This window comes from Zonotrichia albicollis, chromosome 1 (genome assembly GCF_047830755.1).
Source record: "Zonotrichia albicollis isolate bZonAlb1 chromosome 1, bZonAlb1.hap1, whole genome shotgun sequence".
Lineage (NCBI taxonomy): Eukaryota > Metazoa > Chordata > Aves > Passeriformes > Passerellidae > Zonotrichia > Zonotrichia albicollis.
Genome location: NC_133819.1, coordinates 93,756,525 through 93,774,817, shown reverse-complemented (window position 1 = coordinate 93,774,817; position 18,293 = coordinate 93,756,525). Strand labels below are relative to the sequence as shown.

At 35.9% G+C, this 18,293-nt stretch overlaps 1 protein-coding gene across 3 annotated transcripts in view; it reads left to right on the top strand.

The window, feature by feature from the left end:
* INVS (inversin) overlaps positions 1–18,293 on the top strand; it is an 86,572-nt gene that overhangs the window by 23,459 nt on the left and 44,820 nt on the right. For all 3 annotated transcript variants that reach the window (XM_005482913.4, XM_074547145.1, XM_026790969.2), the window contains 2 exons: positions 14,830–15,003; positions 17,196–17,363. In XM_005482913.4, the coding sequence (XP_005482970.2) occupies positions 14,830–15,003; positions 17,196–17,363 (342 nt within the window). The remainder of the gene's footprint in view (positions 1–14,829; positions 15,004–17,195; positions 17,364–18,293) is intronic.

Below are 18,293 nucleotides of genomic sequence, written 5' to 3'. Positions count from 1 at the left end.
ACTGAAATAGTGGTTTCTTTACTTGTAATCTTATTCTGCCACTTTCTTGTAAGCCAGTCTTAACTGTAACCATGCCAGTATTCCCCTTCTCTAAGTAACACATTTGCCTTGAGATCTGCAGTACTTGGCCATGGTTGTCTGTATAACAGATCTGGAAATAGCAAGGTTTTTAGACAGTGGAATAAAGCACTTTATTTTGCATCAGCTAATTTAACAAAAGACAATTGTATATTTTTCTTCTTCCTTTCTTTTTAATGGACTTCTAGGTATTTCAAAACTCACAGATTTTTTTCTTATGTGTTTGGTCATTTATTCTGAAGTAGTGGTTTTACTATCGGTGTTTCAATTTGGATTGATTCCCCTGCTGCTCCTCCTCTCTCCCCTGCAGCACTTATTGATGGTCATCTGGACTTGCAACATGGTTTTTACTGGTGGTCTGCTGTAAATACTGGCAAACCCATCCTTCATCTCAAGTTTATCTTCATAGATTAGTACAATAGTGTAAGCATTCCAGAGGCAGAAATCTTGAACAGATTGTCTGTTATCACATTTCAGTGGCATTGAGTGTCAAGAATCACGGGGGTTTTATCCCTTTGAGATTAACTGCCATGCTCTCAAACACGTATCTTTGTGTGAGAGCCTAAATTCATGTGTATTGAATAATTTTTGGGTTTGCAATTACTTACCTGACTGGTACTGTACCTCTGTCATTTATTTTCTGATAATCCAGTTCTCATTACTTTTCTTTCTCTGCTTTGTTTCATTGCTTCCCCACCTTAGACTTTATGATCTTGATATTTATTTTTGATCTGACTAACCTGATTTAAGTACATTTAACCTTCTGGTGTGAGCTGCAGGATGGACAGATGAAGAAGTGACATCATAGCCTACTCTCACAGCTTGAAGTGTGCTGAAGGTTGCTGAGCTACAAGAGAAGTATTGTGCTGCTGTGGCCTGGTTGGCTTCAGTATCCATAATATCCATGAAGCTGACCCAGCATTTCTGCACTGTGTGCTTGTCTGCAGTGTAGACACTGTGGTAAAATGAGCAAGCCCAGGCTTATTTATTTATTTATTTATTTATTTATTTATATTTCTAATTTAATTTATTTATATATATATTTATATATTTATTTTAAATAAATATATTTAATATTTATTTTAATTAATAAATTAATTATTAATTAATATTAATAGCTACATATTTATTTATTTATATTTACCTTATTGAAAATATATCCATTTCCCTGATTTTTTTTTTTGAAAATTTCGTCTTTTGTTTTATCCATTGTGATAAAAAGAGAGTCATAATTTGGTATCTTAATTTCTAGAGTTTTACCAAACATTTGGTGTGAAAATCCTTATCCAGTATTTTTTCCCAGACAACTTCTTCTCCATGACGGTGATCTGTGGTTTCCCCAGTTTTTCCCATTTTTTTCTCTGACTCAAACATCGCTATTGGTGATGTTTTCTTTCTCTTTTGCTCCAGCAATATCACAGCTATTTTCATTAACAAAATTGATTTATTTTCATTGTACAAACCACTCTCTCCCATTTTCAAACTTGACATAATTTTACTTCTTTGCATCTCTGTTTCACTTCTTGCTCTGGTAACTCTCCTCCTTTCCTCCACTTGGGTTTATGTATTTTGCTACCATGTCTTCTGAGCTTGAAATAATCCAAGGAGGATATTGTCAGGCCCAGAATATATATAGTGTTATCATCCTTGTACCTTTGTTGAGCAGTCTTGCTCTTGAGCACTTGAAATTTGAATATGAAATTTCATTAAAATAATAAGAAAATGAATGCCTCCAACTGCAGTGATTTTCTAAAAGATTTTGCAAATATGGTTTAAGTGCAAACCATGGTGGCAGAACATTGAAGAGCTCTGCTTGTGTTGTGTTTCCCAGTGAAAAGGAACTAATTCTGCATAGCATATGGAATGATATCTTAAATATCTGTACAGCCAGCTGGTAGAATTACTTTATTTTCATCTATTGAGTTCAGTGCATACTTTCGTAAGTAAAATTTGGAAAGGCTTCTGGACTCACCTATTGTTACTTTTTCTGATCTTTGCTAAGGCCTCTTCCATAACAATGATTTTCCACGTTACTGTCAACAAATAAAATAATTTGTATTAATTTTTGAAGATTCTCAGTTACCAAGAGTGAGTAGATAAAGCGATCCTGTTTTAAAAAACCACCTTAAATGAGTACTTAAGTCTGAAAAAGTATTGGTGCATAACTTCAACTCAGAGATTTTATTTCAAAGACCAACTAGAACTGAACATGATATAAATATGCCCAACAAAGACAAGTAATTTGTTCAGGCATGAGCAGTGCTTTTTCTGTAAGAGCATTGTTCCATATTGCTTGATATTTGGCTATTTTAAGTTGACTTAATCATCCTGGTTTCAACTGCTGATTGTCTCCTACATACTGTTGTCAAACAGCTGCCTCCTCTCTCTCATTTTGCTTTGTTCAAAGGACAGGTGAAAATTTCTATCATTTGATCTTGAAGATAATGGTTCCATCTTAAAAATGGTATTTTCTTTTTAAACATGGTGCTTGCAGTAGTGGGAGAGTTACACTTGAGATCTGAATAGGATTCTTTTTGTTTCACTTATTGTTGTTTCTTGAGCATGTTTAGCATTGTGGCATCCCTCGGTGCATGAGGGACTTGTCCAGCTCTTCTCCCAGGACATTGATGTCTGCTGCCAAGTCTGTACCTTTAAAAGTACCTTTGCAGACAAAGACATTTCCCTGTCTGAGTGTCCTTTATAAAACATCATTCTTGCATTAATTGCCCCTCTGCAGCTGACCCCACGAGTGATCTTTAATGGTTATGAGAAGAAATATTGTTGTTGAGACTGAGAAACCACTTACTTGTTTGTGTCCAGATTTGGCACTGACAAATTAAAACAGAACTTCCACTATTATTAGCTCATCAGTTTGGTTTAGTCCCATTTTGTGGACTGTAGGGTGATTTCTGTTGGAATAAGGTGTCTTTTCCCAGCTATTCTGCAGTCAAAAGGGAAGATGTTTGTTTTCACTGATTATAAATGTTATTCTAACTTCAGGCAAATTAGTTTTGTGTTACATGTACCCACATATGCTTCAATAAATGAAGTACCAGCAATAGATCATTTGGAAACAGGGCACCTTTCTGCTGAAATCTCCAGGAATCTTCTATCAGGTGTCTGACACATCCTTAATCTGATGCTCAGGCTTGTCATTTGAATCAATAGGATACTAGATAGGATGTCTTCAGCATGCAAGCCTACTGCTATAGGAGGTATTTGAAAAATAAATTCAGGTCTTATGGCCAGCCACAAACTCCAGGAGCACTAATCTTTCATTTGTCTCTCTCTTTGTCTGTAAACAGTTGGTTAAATTGTTGATTAAAGAGAATTAAGTGAATCACACTTAAGTCAAAATTGATATGTATGAACTGCATAAGCAAATTCTGTTGCTGCCTGAAAAGCAACAGCTAATGTCAGCATTTCATAAAATGCAAAATTAATTTAACTAGTCTGTTAATATTCTAAATTTTCTTGTTTCTTTGTGGAGCAGTTTAGAGCTGTCTTTTGTTACACTTTTTTTTATTAATGAAGGATTGAGGAAGTGTGCTACCAGTTTTTATTAATGAGGAATAATTTTTGCTGAAATATTAACTGATTTATGTTATTAATATAATCTCTGTGTGTTCAGCCTTATGATGGGAACATTTAAGCATAGATAGAGTTATACACAAAGGATGTGTTATCTCAACATTGTTAATATGGTGTGGATTTGGGAAGGCTTTGCAACACCAACCTTGAGCTGTTATTTTATCTGCCTCTAGTCCAAACAAAGAGAAATAAATCTAGTACTTTTATTACTGCTAGGATGCAGTTTGAGTAGATTATGAAGGCTTTGATTTATCTACCAGTATTTAAATAGATTATGGCTTCATTTTGAATATCAAACATCACTGCAGTATCTATAGAAACTATTAAATTTTGCCATATGTAAAAGTAGCCTGAAGTGTCTGAATAATTATTTAAATTAAGAGTAAGCCTACCTGTATTGCTGGTTGTTTTCAATATGGATTGTCTGTCTACTTCTGTAACAGTTCTGGAGATTTCACTGTGGCTGGAGACCTTTTCTCGTCCAATAGAAATTGATAGGTAGATTTGCAATTATTTCACACAGCGGTTTGTTATAGGACTTAATATGTTTGAAATATATTTAAATCACATTAAAGGCATGCTTTTATTTGCAGATAAAACAGCAGTTAAAGTAATAACAAAAAATTCTGTGAAGCTGTGCTTAAAATTGAGCATATATGCAACGTTTTCACTTTGCAAGCGTTGTTGCTTCCAGCGGTCTGTAAGGACATGACATGCACACAGAAGGGTGCAATTAAGAAGTACAAGGCAGTAGTGGCACAGTACTAGTCAGAGTGATGCTTAGTAGTAATGGCAATTAGTTTGCTTCCAGAATGAAATAGCACTGCACAAAGGTAAGATAAAAAGACTTGGACTGGACTAGTGGCTGTTATTTAGACTTGTTTTCAGGTAGAGTTCTGGGATGGATTATACTGTGATTTGTAGCATTTTTATTAGATTTTTAAAAGGCATACATCTGTTTCAGGGATATATTTTCTTCGTTTTCTTACAGTGCTCTTACTTCAAGACAATTCAACTCAAAGCCATTAAGATGAAGAAAATGAATGTAGTAACTTATTTACTAGTACTTTTATTTTTGGGGAGAAGGGAATCAGTACTTTCTGACAAATCTTTCAAATCACTATTTTTTGAAATAAAGTATTTTTTGAAAGCTTAGTGTTTGATTCTTTATGCAGAGGTGGGCAGTGATCCTGTAAATATGGATGATGCATCTCCGGCTTTGTTGTAAATCCCCAGAGATTGTGTGTTGTGGGTACTTCTGCCTGAGTGACTTCAAAAGAACACTACAGGAAAACAAGTTCAGAAACAGTGGAAGAGATCAACTGGAAATGAGAATGCTAATTGCATTTTCATCCTTGAAGTGTTTTTTACATGAAAGCCACTAATTTCAATAGGTTGACCATAACATTTATTGCTGAAGAGCTGAGAACACTACAAAGGAGCAACATGTACACAGGCCATGGATAAACGAGGTCAAAGGCTGGAAGATACAAACACCTATTTTCTTTCAGCCTATGCTGGGAAACAGTTTTACCTTGGCTTTTACAGCACTGGTCCATTGTCTTCTCTCTTGTGTTCTTTAACTGTGTGCCAGTTGATAGTTCTGTCTATTCCTATGGAAACCAAGAGAGTAAAGCCAATCTTGCAAGAGGCTTTAGGGAGAATTGCTTGTAGTTGAGGCACTGCCTTGCTTTCAGTCAAAGTGTCTGATAGAGCTGGCCTCAAGTTGTGCTGATGTTCTCTGCTGATGTATTGCCTAAGATGCTTTGCCAGACAGATGAACATGTTCAGCTTGAAACTGGTAAATAAGGTTTCTGTTCAGCTGTCTGAGAGATTTTCTCCAGTTGAGTGTTTTACTTTTGAGTCTAGAATGCTGCTAACAAAGTTGCTAAAAGGGTATTTCACGAGATTAAACCCAATGTCAAAAATCAGTGATGTTTTTGTCATGGTGAACTTTGAAGGGGTTAGCAGAGCATGACATATTTAAATCCACCAGTGGTTTGTTAGATAGAAGGCATGGCATCATCCTTACCATCCAGAGGTAATAAAGAGTTTGCAGATCTTTTTTTTTTCAAAGCTATAGTCCAATGGATGACTGCTAAGAGTTATGCCTAAAGCAATAATCCTAAAGATTTTCTCTTACTTTAATTTTTCAGTTACTTTGTTAATCAAGGAGTTAACCTTTAGTTAGTGATAACCAGAGAGACAGCCTGATATTTTGATGGTAACTTTACTAGTTTTAACTAGAAACTGGGGTTCTAAGTAGGGGTTCTATGTTGACTTGGTTTTTTTTCAGGAGCTGTTTAAAACAAATTTACTGTGTAAGAATGGTGCAGTCATATACAGTAAAGGGTAGCTTTTACAGGGCTTATAGCTGTTGTGACCAGGTAATATGAATTCAGTTTCAGTGTATTAGAAAACAAGAAGCTCTAGTATTTCATGCATAGGTAAGATTTCAAACACAAGTGCTAATTTATAAATCCAAATAATTCTTATTTGCAATTAAATTCATATATCTACTTGCTAGCCTCTCTTAGTAGTTTTCCTTCTGAAGAATTCTTGTGAGATTTCTGGCAAGTAGCTAATAATATAAGTATATCAAAATACTCCTTTTGATGTATGGATTTCAGTTACTTTTGGAACAGTAGGCTGTTCCTATAGATATCAAATTAGAAGTATGATGGAACAGATTATGTTTTTCTAAGTGCTTAGTTTGTTTCCTGAAAAGCTACTGAAACTAGTAGGTGTTGGTGACAGAAGTCTATATCATTCCAAGTGGTTTCTGACATTCTTAGAATGTGCCTCTTCTCAAAGAGATGCTAAAAGATGAAACAACCTCTAAAGAAACCATGCGCACAGCGCCTTTCCTTTCCAAGGTCATTAAAATATTTGGGGTTTGAAAATTTGTTTATTTTGTGCAAAGTTTATTTGTAAGGTAAAGCATCTTCTCTTCAGCATCTCCTCCCTGGAGAGTCAGCATGTTTGTGTATACAGTAGGATTATCTTCAGTAAGATGGAGTAGATCAAAGAGCAGTTTCTACTCGGTGAAGGTAAGCAGGTTAAATTCAGTTGCCATTTTTGTTTTAAAGAGAAACCTCATGGATGTATTTGTCTTTCAGAGGCTTAGCTAGCAATTAAGGAGTTCAAGTTTTTTGACTTTCACTGCTTCTTGAAAGCCTCTGACAGCAAAGAACTGTTTTCAACTTTGGCTTTAGCGTCTGTGCTAATCTGTTGGTGAAGCATGTTAATGCAGTACCAAGTGGCTGATCTGTTCTGCCTGGGTTTTTAAGGCAAAATCTGAAATACTTTCACATTGTGCATGTTTTACCTCCATGAGTGTCTGTGTTACAATATGATTTAGGATTTGTCAAGGTATAGATTTCTACTGGCTTTAGAAACTGATGGGCCACTATTAGAAAAGTACAGATGTTTTTGTATTTTAGGTGCAAGCAACGATTAGGTCTTGACTCCAGCTTCTAAGGAGTGCTGGGTTTAAAAGGCTTAATTAACCTAATCTGACTATTAAAAGATCACAGTAATCTGTTTTGGGTTTTTTACATTTATTTACTTTGGACAGAATGTGCTTCTCTGGAAAAGGAGATCAGTGGCCTGGTATGCTAAATTTCAGTCTACGTTAGCAGTTCTTAATCTTGCTCTAAAGCAAATGAAATATGTACATGAGTGAATATGTATGCTATAACCCATGATGTAATTAGTTTTTCTGTTCTCAAGATGCTGTTATATATATTTTCGAGCTCTACTTTCTTAAATACTATTTGAGAGTTTAAAAGAAAAATTAAAGCATTATTAATATTTAAGTACAATAATAATCTAATAGTTGTATAATCACTGCCTGTGTTATGATTGGTGTAGTATTAGAACAGGAGATGTTTTATCTTTGCAATTAATTTAACTGTAATAATTTTGTGCTGTTCTGTTCGTGAAAAAGTAAAAGCAACAGAATTATGTATTACATTCCTCTGAAGAGGATTTATTGATGGTTAAGTAGTCCGTCTTTTCAGAAAAGATTGCTAAGAAAATTTTGCTAAAATGTCTTACATAAGTGCTACTTAATTAATAATGAATATATTTCAGCAATCAAAATTTAATAAGCTAATAAATTATTAACCCATGGCAGAGATGTGTAATTATCAGATCTCTGAAATCCTTTCTGCCGTGGTTGGTGGACTTGCTGCGCTGCAGTCTTCAAACACTCCCCTTTCAATAGGCTGACCTTTGTGCTCCTCATTTTGTGGAGCCTCTGTTTTATCACTTCCCTGCACACTTGCTAACCAGGCTTAGTTACTGCAGGGGCTGTGGTCAGGGATTAATGCCTGATTTTTGGTAAATTTCATCTTATGAGTACAGAAACAGCAAGGGATAAGGTGAAAATGAATTTTAATCAATGAATCATTCTTTAGGAATTGTGACATTACAGAATTTATGGTATTCAATAACACTTTAAAATAGTGGTAAGTAATGTTTTAAGAAGGCAGTAGCTGAGAGAGGCAGCCTATTTGACCTCAGAAGCATATAAGAATTTGAAATTATATGGGGATAAATATGTATGCAGAAATAGAAAACTGGGTAAAATTAACACCTTCTGTCAACAGTAGGTTCTTTAAGAGTAACTGGATATTTAGTTAGCTCATTTCATAGAAATAAATTCAATAAGTTGCCTTTTTAGGCCTGTACAAAAATATTAACTGTGATGCTAGATGGAAAATTGCAAGCTTAATTAAAAATTAGGACACCAAATGTAAGAGAATGGTGAATTATTATTTGATAATGAACTGAAAACAGATAGACCTGAAATATGAGCTATAAGATCAGAAGGCATGTGTTGGAATTCCTTGATGGTTGCACTTGAATCTGATATTAGTCAGTATTTTTCATGAGCAAGCTTATAACCATGAGTAGTATTTTTTTGAAGGATACTTAAGAGTGGCACAGTGTTAGGCATGATTGTCAGTCAAAGAGAGGACAGCAGTGGCTAGGATATCAGAAGAAGAGGAATACTGAAGGTAATTGAAATGAATAGAAACATTATAGTCCAAAATGCAAGTCCCAGGGGGGGTGGGTAGGGGGGGACAACAGACAACACACCTAATGATTTATTCTATGGATTATAAATTTATTATTTGAAACATGACTGAGAAGGATGCAATGTGCTAACTGTTTGGAGAATGTACTTAATTTATGGGAGAAATGCAGTTTTAGGTACATCTGATATACACTATCAGTAGGCAAGTGTCATTGGAATTCAGTAGGGTTCTTTGTGGGACCCCCTCGGGTAGCCCTGTAATCTCTGCTTACTTGTGTTCAAAATAGATGAGTTCCAACTAGAATAAGTGCAGAGAGCTGATGATTTTTTTGAGGGCAGTGTAGGGTTTATCCTTTGTTACTGAGATAAAAATCCCAATGCTTGTTTAGATTTTAAAAGCCACACTGTATTTGCATGGGTAGAAGAATGAAATGTGTCCTTGTGTGTGTGTTGGCTTAAAAAAAACAAACTCCAAACAAGAAACAAAACCTAAAAGCCTGAGTCTGAAACAGAGAACTGGGAGGAGAAAATCCTGAACACTGTAATTCCACTTAAAAGAAATTGCTAGGAATTTTTGAAAAGGATTAGATGTTCTTGCTCCCTATGGTGCTAGAGGATGGATTTACTAATCCAGAGGGTCAATTTCAACCTTCTGTTCTAATTTGTGGTTTATCTGTAAATATTTCTAAGACTTTCTGTTCTGCTGCAAGTGTATGCCCTGACTGCATCTTCAGTGCTTATGACTGCCAGCAGTGAAAAGCCCTTGAAAACCACTTCCTTTGTAAGGGTTTGTGCTCTTTTGGTCTGTCTGTTCCCAGTGCTGGGAAAGCAGGTATGTCATTTTGGAGTGGAGCCAAAGTAGCATCTTCACGGTTTAACAGCTTGGCATTCTTTTTTATGACCCCTGCTGTTTTTACCAGGAGATTGTATAGAGATGCTGGGCTGCTTTTTCCCCAGTTCCTCTAGCAACCCTTACAGTGCCCTAAATCTTCACAGGCCCATTGTAGGTATTCCAAAATTCAAGCCTAGCTGTACTGTAGCCATTGTCAGCTCATGTGCTCTACATTGTAAATCATTACAGATCAGTCTTTCAAGCAATGTTAAGTACTTCATTTGGATTAGAATTGTTACAGTTTTTGAAAATGTGGGCTCAGCAATTAATAGGGAAATAATCAATTTTTCTCTGTGCATTGTCCCCTTTTATCCCACTGATGATGAGGGGTGGCTGCCTAATTGTGGGTGTGCTTTTGATGTGCTTGTAGAGGTGCAAGATCCTCTGACTTTTAGCCTTACCTTGTACAGCTCAGTTTCTCCCCTTGTAAAAGATGTGCTGCTTGTTTATGTTGTGCTGTATTTATTTATGCAGTGTGTTTTTAAAATCTGAATATGAAAAGTTTTGTGTCAGAGATGTACCCACACTACAGGGGTTAGTCAGTGTAGAAGCACACAGCTTAATATAATGACCAAATTAACTCACCAAGAAATAGTGGGATGAGAATGGAAATAAATTTTCACAGACCTCTGTTGCACATCAGCAGAACGTTTCTAGCTAGAACCCAGGTGTACTCTTTAAAGCAAGTTTGTATGCTTGTGAAACACTTAAAATTTGCTGTGAAAAGTACTTTAACTTCTGAGGAAGTGTTTGAAATGGGCACGTGGCACTGGGTGACTCAGAGCAGGACTGTGTGGGCTGTACAGAGTGGAAAGATGTGAAGTGTGAGATGATGTTTTTAGTGCAGTGGCAATACAACCAGTAGTTTCAGCATCAGCCTGTGATTAGAATTACAGCACCACTGAGCAGAGCTCATTTTTTCTTCAGCCTTTCACTTAGGTGACCATATGGGACAGCCTGACTGTGGCTGTTTGACAGATGCCCACCCAGCTGCTCTCTCACTACACTTCCTCAGCAAGCCAGGGAGAGGAAATAGGTTGAAAAAGCTGCTTTAGATTAATAAAGAAATAAGCGCATTTTCTTCTAGACCCAGAAAACTAGGTAGAAAAATTTACCAGTGATTTTCCACTGAAACCTTTCCCTGGCAGCAGAATCATACTGAATATACTAGACAGCTTTTTTTTAATTACCCAACTTGCAATTTTGGGGATAATTTTTTCGAATTTAGAGATAATCTAAATTCTGGCAAACTCATTGGATCTGACTGGAATACTTCTTCCATAACTCTCTTCTCCATTAAAATGTTCAGAAAGTTTTTCTGACTGCTTAGCTTGGAGTCTAGAACTTTCTTTTAAGTTATTACTTGATAACAGAGCCATGGTTGCTTAATGAGCTGTCTCCCAAAAAATGTGTTCTACTAGTACCTGTTGCTGATTTTTTGAAATAGCAGAAGTATTTCTTCTGATTATGTTGAAGTCAGCTGTTCTCTGAAGCTCTGGTAGTTTGCAGAGTCAAGTATTTTGATTTTCAAAAAATTTTAACAGAATCTAAAGGAATATTAAGAATTAGCATTGGAATGGTAAATTTTGGCTGCTAGGAACCAAGTTTTCTGTACAAGTATTTAATCCTGTTTGCTCATGATGTTTTCTGCTTATAGTAGAATAAATTTTGAGTCACTATCAATGGTAAGAGACCATGGACTGCCTCAGAGAGCTTCATGCTGCCCAGCAATGTTTAGGCCAGTCAAGTGCATTATTTATGAGTAAAAACCTAGCCAGCTTACAGACTTCTTATACACAAAAACTTTATAAAAAAGGAGGAATTGGCTTTTCACATTAAGCATTCCCTCCCTCCACCTAATAAGACCTAAATTGCATCAGCCTTCAAGGCATGTTGATACATTCCATAGTTGTAAACTTAAGCAGCAATCAATTAAAGGTGGGGAAATTTTCCATTGTCATTAAAAAGTGCAATATTGTTTTCTAACAAGTGAAAGGAAGACAGTAAAATTCATGGTATTACTAAAGCAAAGAACAGTAGTCAGAAGCAAAAGCACAAATAAGATAATTCAAATAAGTAATGTAAGTGCAGATGTTTTCTGTGGTAATGTTAAAAAATCTTAAATCACTTGGAAGAAACAGAATCTTTTGTGTTTCAGAATGAAAGGATTTATTACAAATTCATTTGCTAAGGAGAGGGATTTGTTGGCTAAGCATGCAAGAGAATAATGTAGTAGTAACTGATGGAAAAATGCGTAATAGCAAATATGAAATACAGTATAGGGAGAGAAATTCTAATAATAAAAGGGCATGTTTCCTTAGTTTTATGCATTGTTTTAACTTTCAGTCTTCTTTACAGTGGAATTCATTCAAAAAGCAGAGTGTACTTGTAAATCTTCCAATAAGTACCCATCAACAAGACAAAAATATTTTTTTTCTCTCATGGGTATGCATGCACTGTGTGCAGGAAATATTGAAAACAATAAATGTATTATCCTCTGTGATGGAGAAAAGCAAAAGCAGCTATATTTCTTCCAAGACTGATATTCTCTGAAGTTATTTAATATTTTTCTCCTCCAGTTTAATTTTCACCCACATCATAATACATAAAAGAATTTGAGATTTTTTTTTGCTGGTTTTAATTTTTCTTATGTAATGAATTTTGTAATTTTTTCTCATATTTGCCTGTACAGTGTAATGATAATAATGAGGAATATTCTCATCCCTAACTCCTCCCCAAATTTATCATTAATTAATTCTGAGTGTGTTCTCTGTGGTTTAGGAGCTCTGCAGACATCACACTGTTCTGCCCCTGTACTTCAGACTATGCTTGGTATGTGTCTGTGTTCTGCAGGGACAAAATCCTGACACCCAGCAGAAGAAAGAGATGTATTTGGTCACTTCTCACTGGGAATGCTGTAGTAGCCATGCTGTCTCTGGCAAGAGAAGTTTGCATGTTCAGGCAGGTCTGTGGTAGGTTCTGTGGCAGACTTTTCTTGTAAGCTGTCACTGATGAACAAGGACTAGTAACAATAAAAGGTAGGAGTAGGATGAAATAATTTTATCTGAGCTCATTCATGATTTGCTTTCCTTGATTTGTATTTTAAAATAAAATAGTGTAGCGGGGAAAAAAAGTCACATTTTTGGCTGTACCTGGTGAAATCCATTCTGCATCCATAAAGCTCATGTCTTCATTGCTATTAGACAGAAAACAGAGCAGTAATTTTTGTAACGTATGCCCTTCCAATGTTTATGGCTGCTTTGAAAAATGAAATCTGTATATTTTTTATGCCCTGGCACTGGATACTGTGGAGGCCTCTGGAATCCTTTGGCCTGTCTCCATCCTACCATTCTGCTGACAAAAACACTTTGCAATTCCGAGCCTTGTGAGATACCAAAGTGCCCCCGTTCATTAGCACTGCTTGCCCTTGTCTACTTGGTTGCTTTTTTTCATTGTTTTTCCAAAGACAGCCTAAGGGAACTAAGCTAACATGCAGAATTTGTAAAAGAATTGTAGCTGACTGAAGTATGTTAATTTGCAGGTAGTTTCATAAGCAGAAGAATCCGAAGACATGACTTCTATTGATTTTTGTGTCACCTTTCATGTGTACATTGTCTGATAAAGCTTCATCAAATGCTCCAGCTTTTCCCTGAGTGGGGAAGAATTAGTAGAATTTATCTTCTCTTTTGAGGTTTCTGTTTTCATTATAGTTACAGTTAATGATCTATATGGGAAATTGGCAAAAACTAGTATCTTGGGGAAAAATTGGAAGACAGTGAGCAAAATTAAGAGACAACACACTCCTTTCACTATAGGAAAGGTTAAAAGTTACAGCACGAAAAGAGCTGAGGTGTTCAAATCATGATTACTGAAGGCAGGTGCAGATGTTTTGCTTTAATGAGTTATTGCTCCAGTTGCTGGTCCTCGATTGCAACTTAATTGCTGAAGATGATTTGATCCATGGACTTTGGGAAGTGGAAGCATGAAAATATTGTATGTAGCATCTCTCCTAGATGGAAAATAACTTTCAAGCAAGTCAAGGCTGCCTGTACTACTAAATCAGTACAGCTTCTTCATGATTGCATGTTCATGTCTTTAATTTTTCACTGGCTTCTTCAGTGATTTGAAAAATAAAATCAGATTGGGTTTTTTGGGATCCACCCTCATTTATTATATGATTATAATCCATTTCAATTCCAATTCTTCTTAGTCTGTCTGCCATAAAGGTTGGTGACTACAAGATAATCTCAGTCTTGCTCTTGTCCTTGTGCTACATCCCAAAAAAATGACACAGATTATTTTCATTGGATTGTTCAGTTTCTTGTTATTTGGTTTTGTTTTTTTTTTTTTAATCAGAAGAAAATTAGCTAAATCCTAAAATTCTGCATAGTGCTACTCCTGTCTTGGTCCATAGTTTTTTTCTTCATGAGCCCTACATGAGGAATGTTAAATACTGACTTTCTGTAGTGCTGAATGCAGATTGCCTCAGACAGCTGTTTCCCCAGCACCTCAAGGAACTGAGGAGAAACAGCTTCTGGGTTTGATTTGGAGTTTTCAAATCAACTATATCAAAGAAGCATTTCTCTGTTATTTCTTTTGAAGACATAGTGAAAACCGTGTGAAAGTCCTAGTGTGAAGTATTTTACATGTGTTGTAAAGCTAGGTGTCCCATCCATTTATTGTATATACTATAGACCAAAACTCATGCAGTTCTCAATTTAAAAATGTAAGAAACAATCACTTCTGCATATATTTGCTGTGTATTCAGATAAGTACATTTTATCTTTCTGAATCATTCCCAGTTATTTTTCTTACTTTCATTTTGAAAATTATGTTCTTTCTTCATGTTTAGTTTTATTCCTCATCTGACAACTGTTTACCTTGCTGAAACCAGCAGGTAATGATCTTATTTCAGTTTTGACATGATTTTTACTGAGGCTAAACAGTTAAGAAAATGATAATATTACAGAATTTTTCGTATTAATGAACCCTGTCTTATTCTGCTAATGGAATATAAATATCTAAAACCAAGTAACGTGAGAGACCTAAAAATGAAGAGTTCATGTTAACAAAAAAAATTTTCATTAGATGTTTCCAAAGCTTTGAGCTGTTTAGTTTCAAGCTTTTTTAGGCACAGTAAAAAAATTATATATATATCTATATCTATGCATCATAATTTGCTTTGATAAACTGATATAAATTTCTAATATTTTTCTTTACCCAGGGAAATTACCGCTTCATGAAACTTTTGCTGGCTCGTAGAGGGAACTGGATGCAGAAGGACTTAGAGGATATGACACCATTGCATTTAACTACACGTCACAAAAGTCCAAAATGTTTAGCTTTGTTGTTAAAACATATGGCACCTGGAGAAGTGGATACCCAGGACAGAAACAAGGTAAAAGTACTGCTTATTTTAAGACAACTGCTTATTTTAAGATCTGTAGTAACTTTCAGAATTGGTTTTACATCAAGCAGTTGTGTGCAAAAAATTATTTTTCATAAACTTTTTCTAGGTCTTAAAGTAGAAATATTAATATTTTCCTGATGTTAATGATGTTAAAGTTCATTGCACTGGCTCCACTGACCTTCTTCTTGAGAGTAGTTACAACAATAGAAGATTCAAAAACCATCCAAGTCTTTCTATAACATTGTGATTCTTGTTAGAGTCTGGATAGTATGTGCTTATGTTGCTTTTCTTCCTTTGAAAAACCTCACATTTAGAATCTTGTAATGATAAGAGTCACTAGAAAACTGCCTATAATTACAGCAGTCATTCTGGAGAGGTCATGCTGACTTCATGACCATGCTAATTAATTAACAAAGGTCTGCATAGACCAGCCAAAACCATTTAGCAACCTTGCCTGTTCAGCAGATTTCCAAGCCAGTATTTAAAGCATTCCCAGATTCCCCACAAAACAGGGAGCACTCTTCTCCTGGTTCATGTCATGAGTAGTTGCAGTAGCAAAAATGGAATTCAGGTTGGTGAAAGATGATCTCAGGCACAGATTCCAACCTGTTTGACCCTGTTGGGCACATGGCTTTTTCAGTTTCCTTGCTGCAACTGTGCACATCAAAATTGTCAAATATAATTCCTGAACATGAGGGAGAACAAGTGTCCTTTATGTCTGCTTCCATGTCGGTAACTGACTGAAACTGGTTGTAGGTGAGAGAAGTCAGCGAACCAAGGCTACCAAGGCCTTCTGGTATCCAAACCTTTCTGCTTGCATTGCAACTGTCAGTTTCCAGGAGTACTGGTCAGCTCCATTTAATAAATAACACTCATTAATTTAGTGCACGTTTTTCCTGGTACAAGACTCTGGTGGCTCTTTGTGGAGCCCTTCTTCAGTGAATGACAAGCAGAAAAAAAGGCTGTGCTATGTTATTGTTGTTACCATGGTATTAAGCTAACAGCTGGCAGCAACAAATACAAACAGGCTCCTTTTTGCCTTCTTCCATCACAGAAAGTTCAGGATATGATGGTGAACTTACAAATTCCATGTCACTGTTTCAGGATGCTAATGCAGGGTATTGTACTTCAATACATAAATGTCCTGTAGGAGTTATTTCTCTGTTTCTAATCAAAGTGCCAGGTAATGTTTGGTAGGGGTGATGGGGTAAGAGAGGTGGGAAAAAAATTCATTCTTTATCTTATAACTCTGTTACTTGGCAGTTGGGAGAGGTGTGTCTGGTAAATGAAATACTTGTTAATATGCCAATGTTTTGCTTTTGGTTAAAAACCCCCACACACCGGTTTGCTTATGTAGTTAGGAACGTTGATAAGGCCTGTGCAAAAGCTGTTGGCAGTCAGGAATTGGCAGTAGGAGCATGGATTGCCTTTTGAAGTTTTATTGGACTGCCACTGGGCATTAGATTCACTAATATTCAGCCTCAGAATTCTGAGTTATCCCAGACAGTAAAGTCAAAACCTTAGTTCAAGATGGATCTGAGTCCAGTGTCAGCGTACGGTGTCACCTTCCCCTAGTGCAGAGTAGTCTGCATCAATTTGTGTCATCCCAACAGAGTTTGAAATTTAAGAAGGACCACACTAATCACTGCATTTGTTCAATAGTGCAGCTCTGGGGCTAAGGCCTGGTTCAGGTCATCATTCTAGCTTGGATAACATTGCTTAATACCAAGCACAGATATTTTCTCTGGCTGTGAACTGCTGCACCAAATAGCCATCAGGGCAGTGCTAAGTGGCATGCACATTTTTCTCTTGCCATAGTCCAACAAATCTTCATAAAAAGCAGAGATACTTATGTTCCAAGCATAAAGGCTTCTCCGTTTGGATCCCATGTAAGGTGGTGCAGCTTAGACTTGACTCAGACCTCAGTAGGTGTGTGATGATCTGCCCTTACTGAAGTAAATGGGCCTTTATTCAGCTTTGTTCAAAGCCTATTTTCATAGATTTTCAGTTGTCAACCACCCCAGGTACATGTGCTCAGTTTTTTGTCAGTCCTCTTTATTGAAGTGTAACAAATGCTTGCTTATTTACCTGTTGTTTAAGGCTAGTTTTAGCCAACTTTAATTTTCATGTTTCAACAATTCTTCAACGTGTTGAAAAAGCTTGTGAAAATTGTATTGCAGCAAACTGCATTGCATTGGAGTGCCTACTACAATAACCCAGAGCACGTGAAACTTCTCATCAAACATGATTCAAATATTGGCATTCCTGATATTGAAGGAAAAATCCCACTTCACTGGGCAGCTAACAACAAGGACCCTAGTGCAATCCACACAGTGAAATGTATTCTGGTAAGAAACTCTGCAATGTATGTATATAACACTTTCTGTCCTTACTACTTTCCTCTGATAGAAACATTTTTTTATTCTCATAAGATTTCTCATTTTGGTCCACTGACTCTTTGAGAATGAAATAATTTGCTTTTCCTAACATCCAGAACTTTGTAAGAAATAATCCTAAATATTTTTGCTGTCACGAAAAGAGTTTGTTTGATTTCTATGGGTGAATGTCTTTGCTTGAAGTCTTGTAAGGGAGGAGGAAAGACTTAAAAGTTTTCATGGATAAAATGGCCAGTCATATTGCTCATTTCAGCTGCATTTTGCACACTGATTTCTTTGTTATGTGTCTTTCCTTCATTATTTAAAAGTTTATATCTAGTTATCTGTCTACTGAAAATATTAGTTTAATTTGGTTTCTCAGGTTAGGATTCTGGGAAATATTTGATCAATTGTCAGTCAACACACAGTCAGTTTGCTGAAAGACTTTGTACGTGATTTTGTGTATCAATTCAGTACTGTTTCCTTGATAGCATATTTTCTCTTTTTGCAATATTTATCTTCTGCAATGATAGTTATTATGGGTACAATGAAATCATATGCTCAGCCTGATTTTTACCTTAATTTTTATTTTGTGAAAATTTCTGATCTTCACTAACATGGAAAGATACAGAAGCCTCAATTTAAATTTTCTGTCACATTAGAACAATTTTTCTGTATCTTTGTCTTTCAAAGGTCTTTCAGAAGTAAACACATGATGATTGTACTTTAACTACAAGGACTTGTATGTCTGTCTGCCTGATTAGCTTGCAAGCTGTGAAGTTAAATATGAAAATGAAAACTTTCTTTGCTTTTTTTCAAATCTCACTGACAATCTTACAGTTACTGGTACTTTTTGTACTATAATAAATAGTTTTAGAGAAGATTCCAGCATCAAAGAGATTG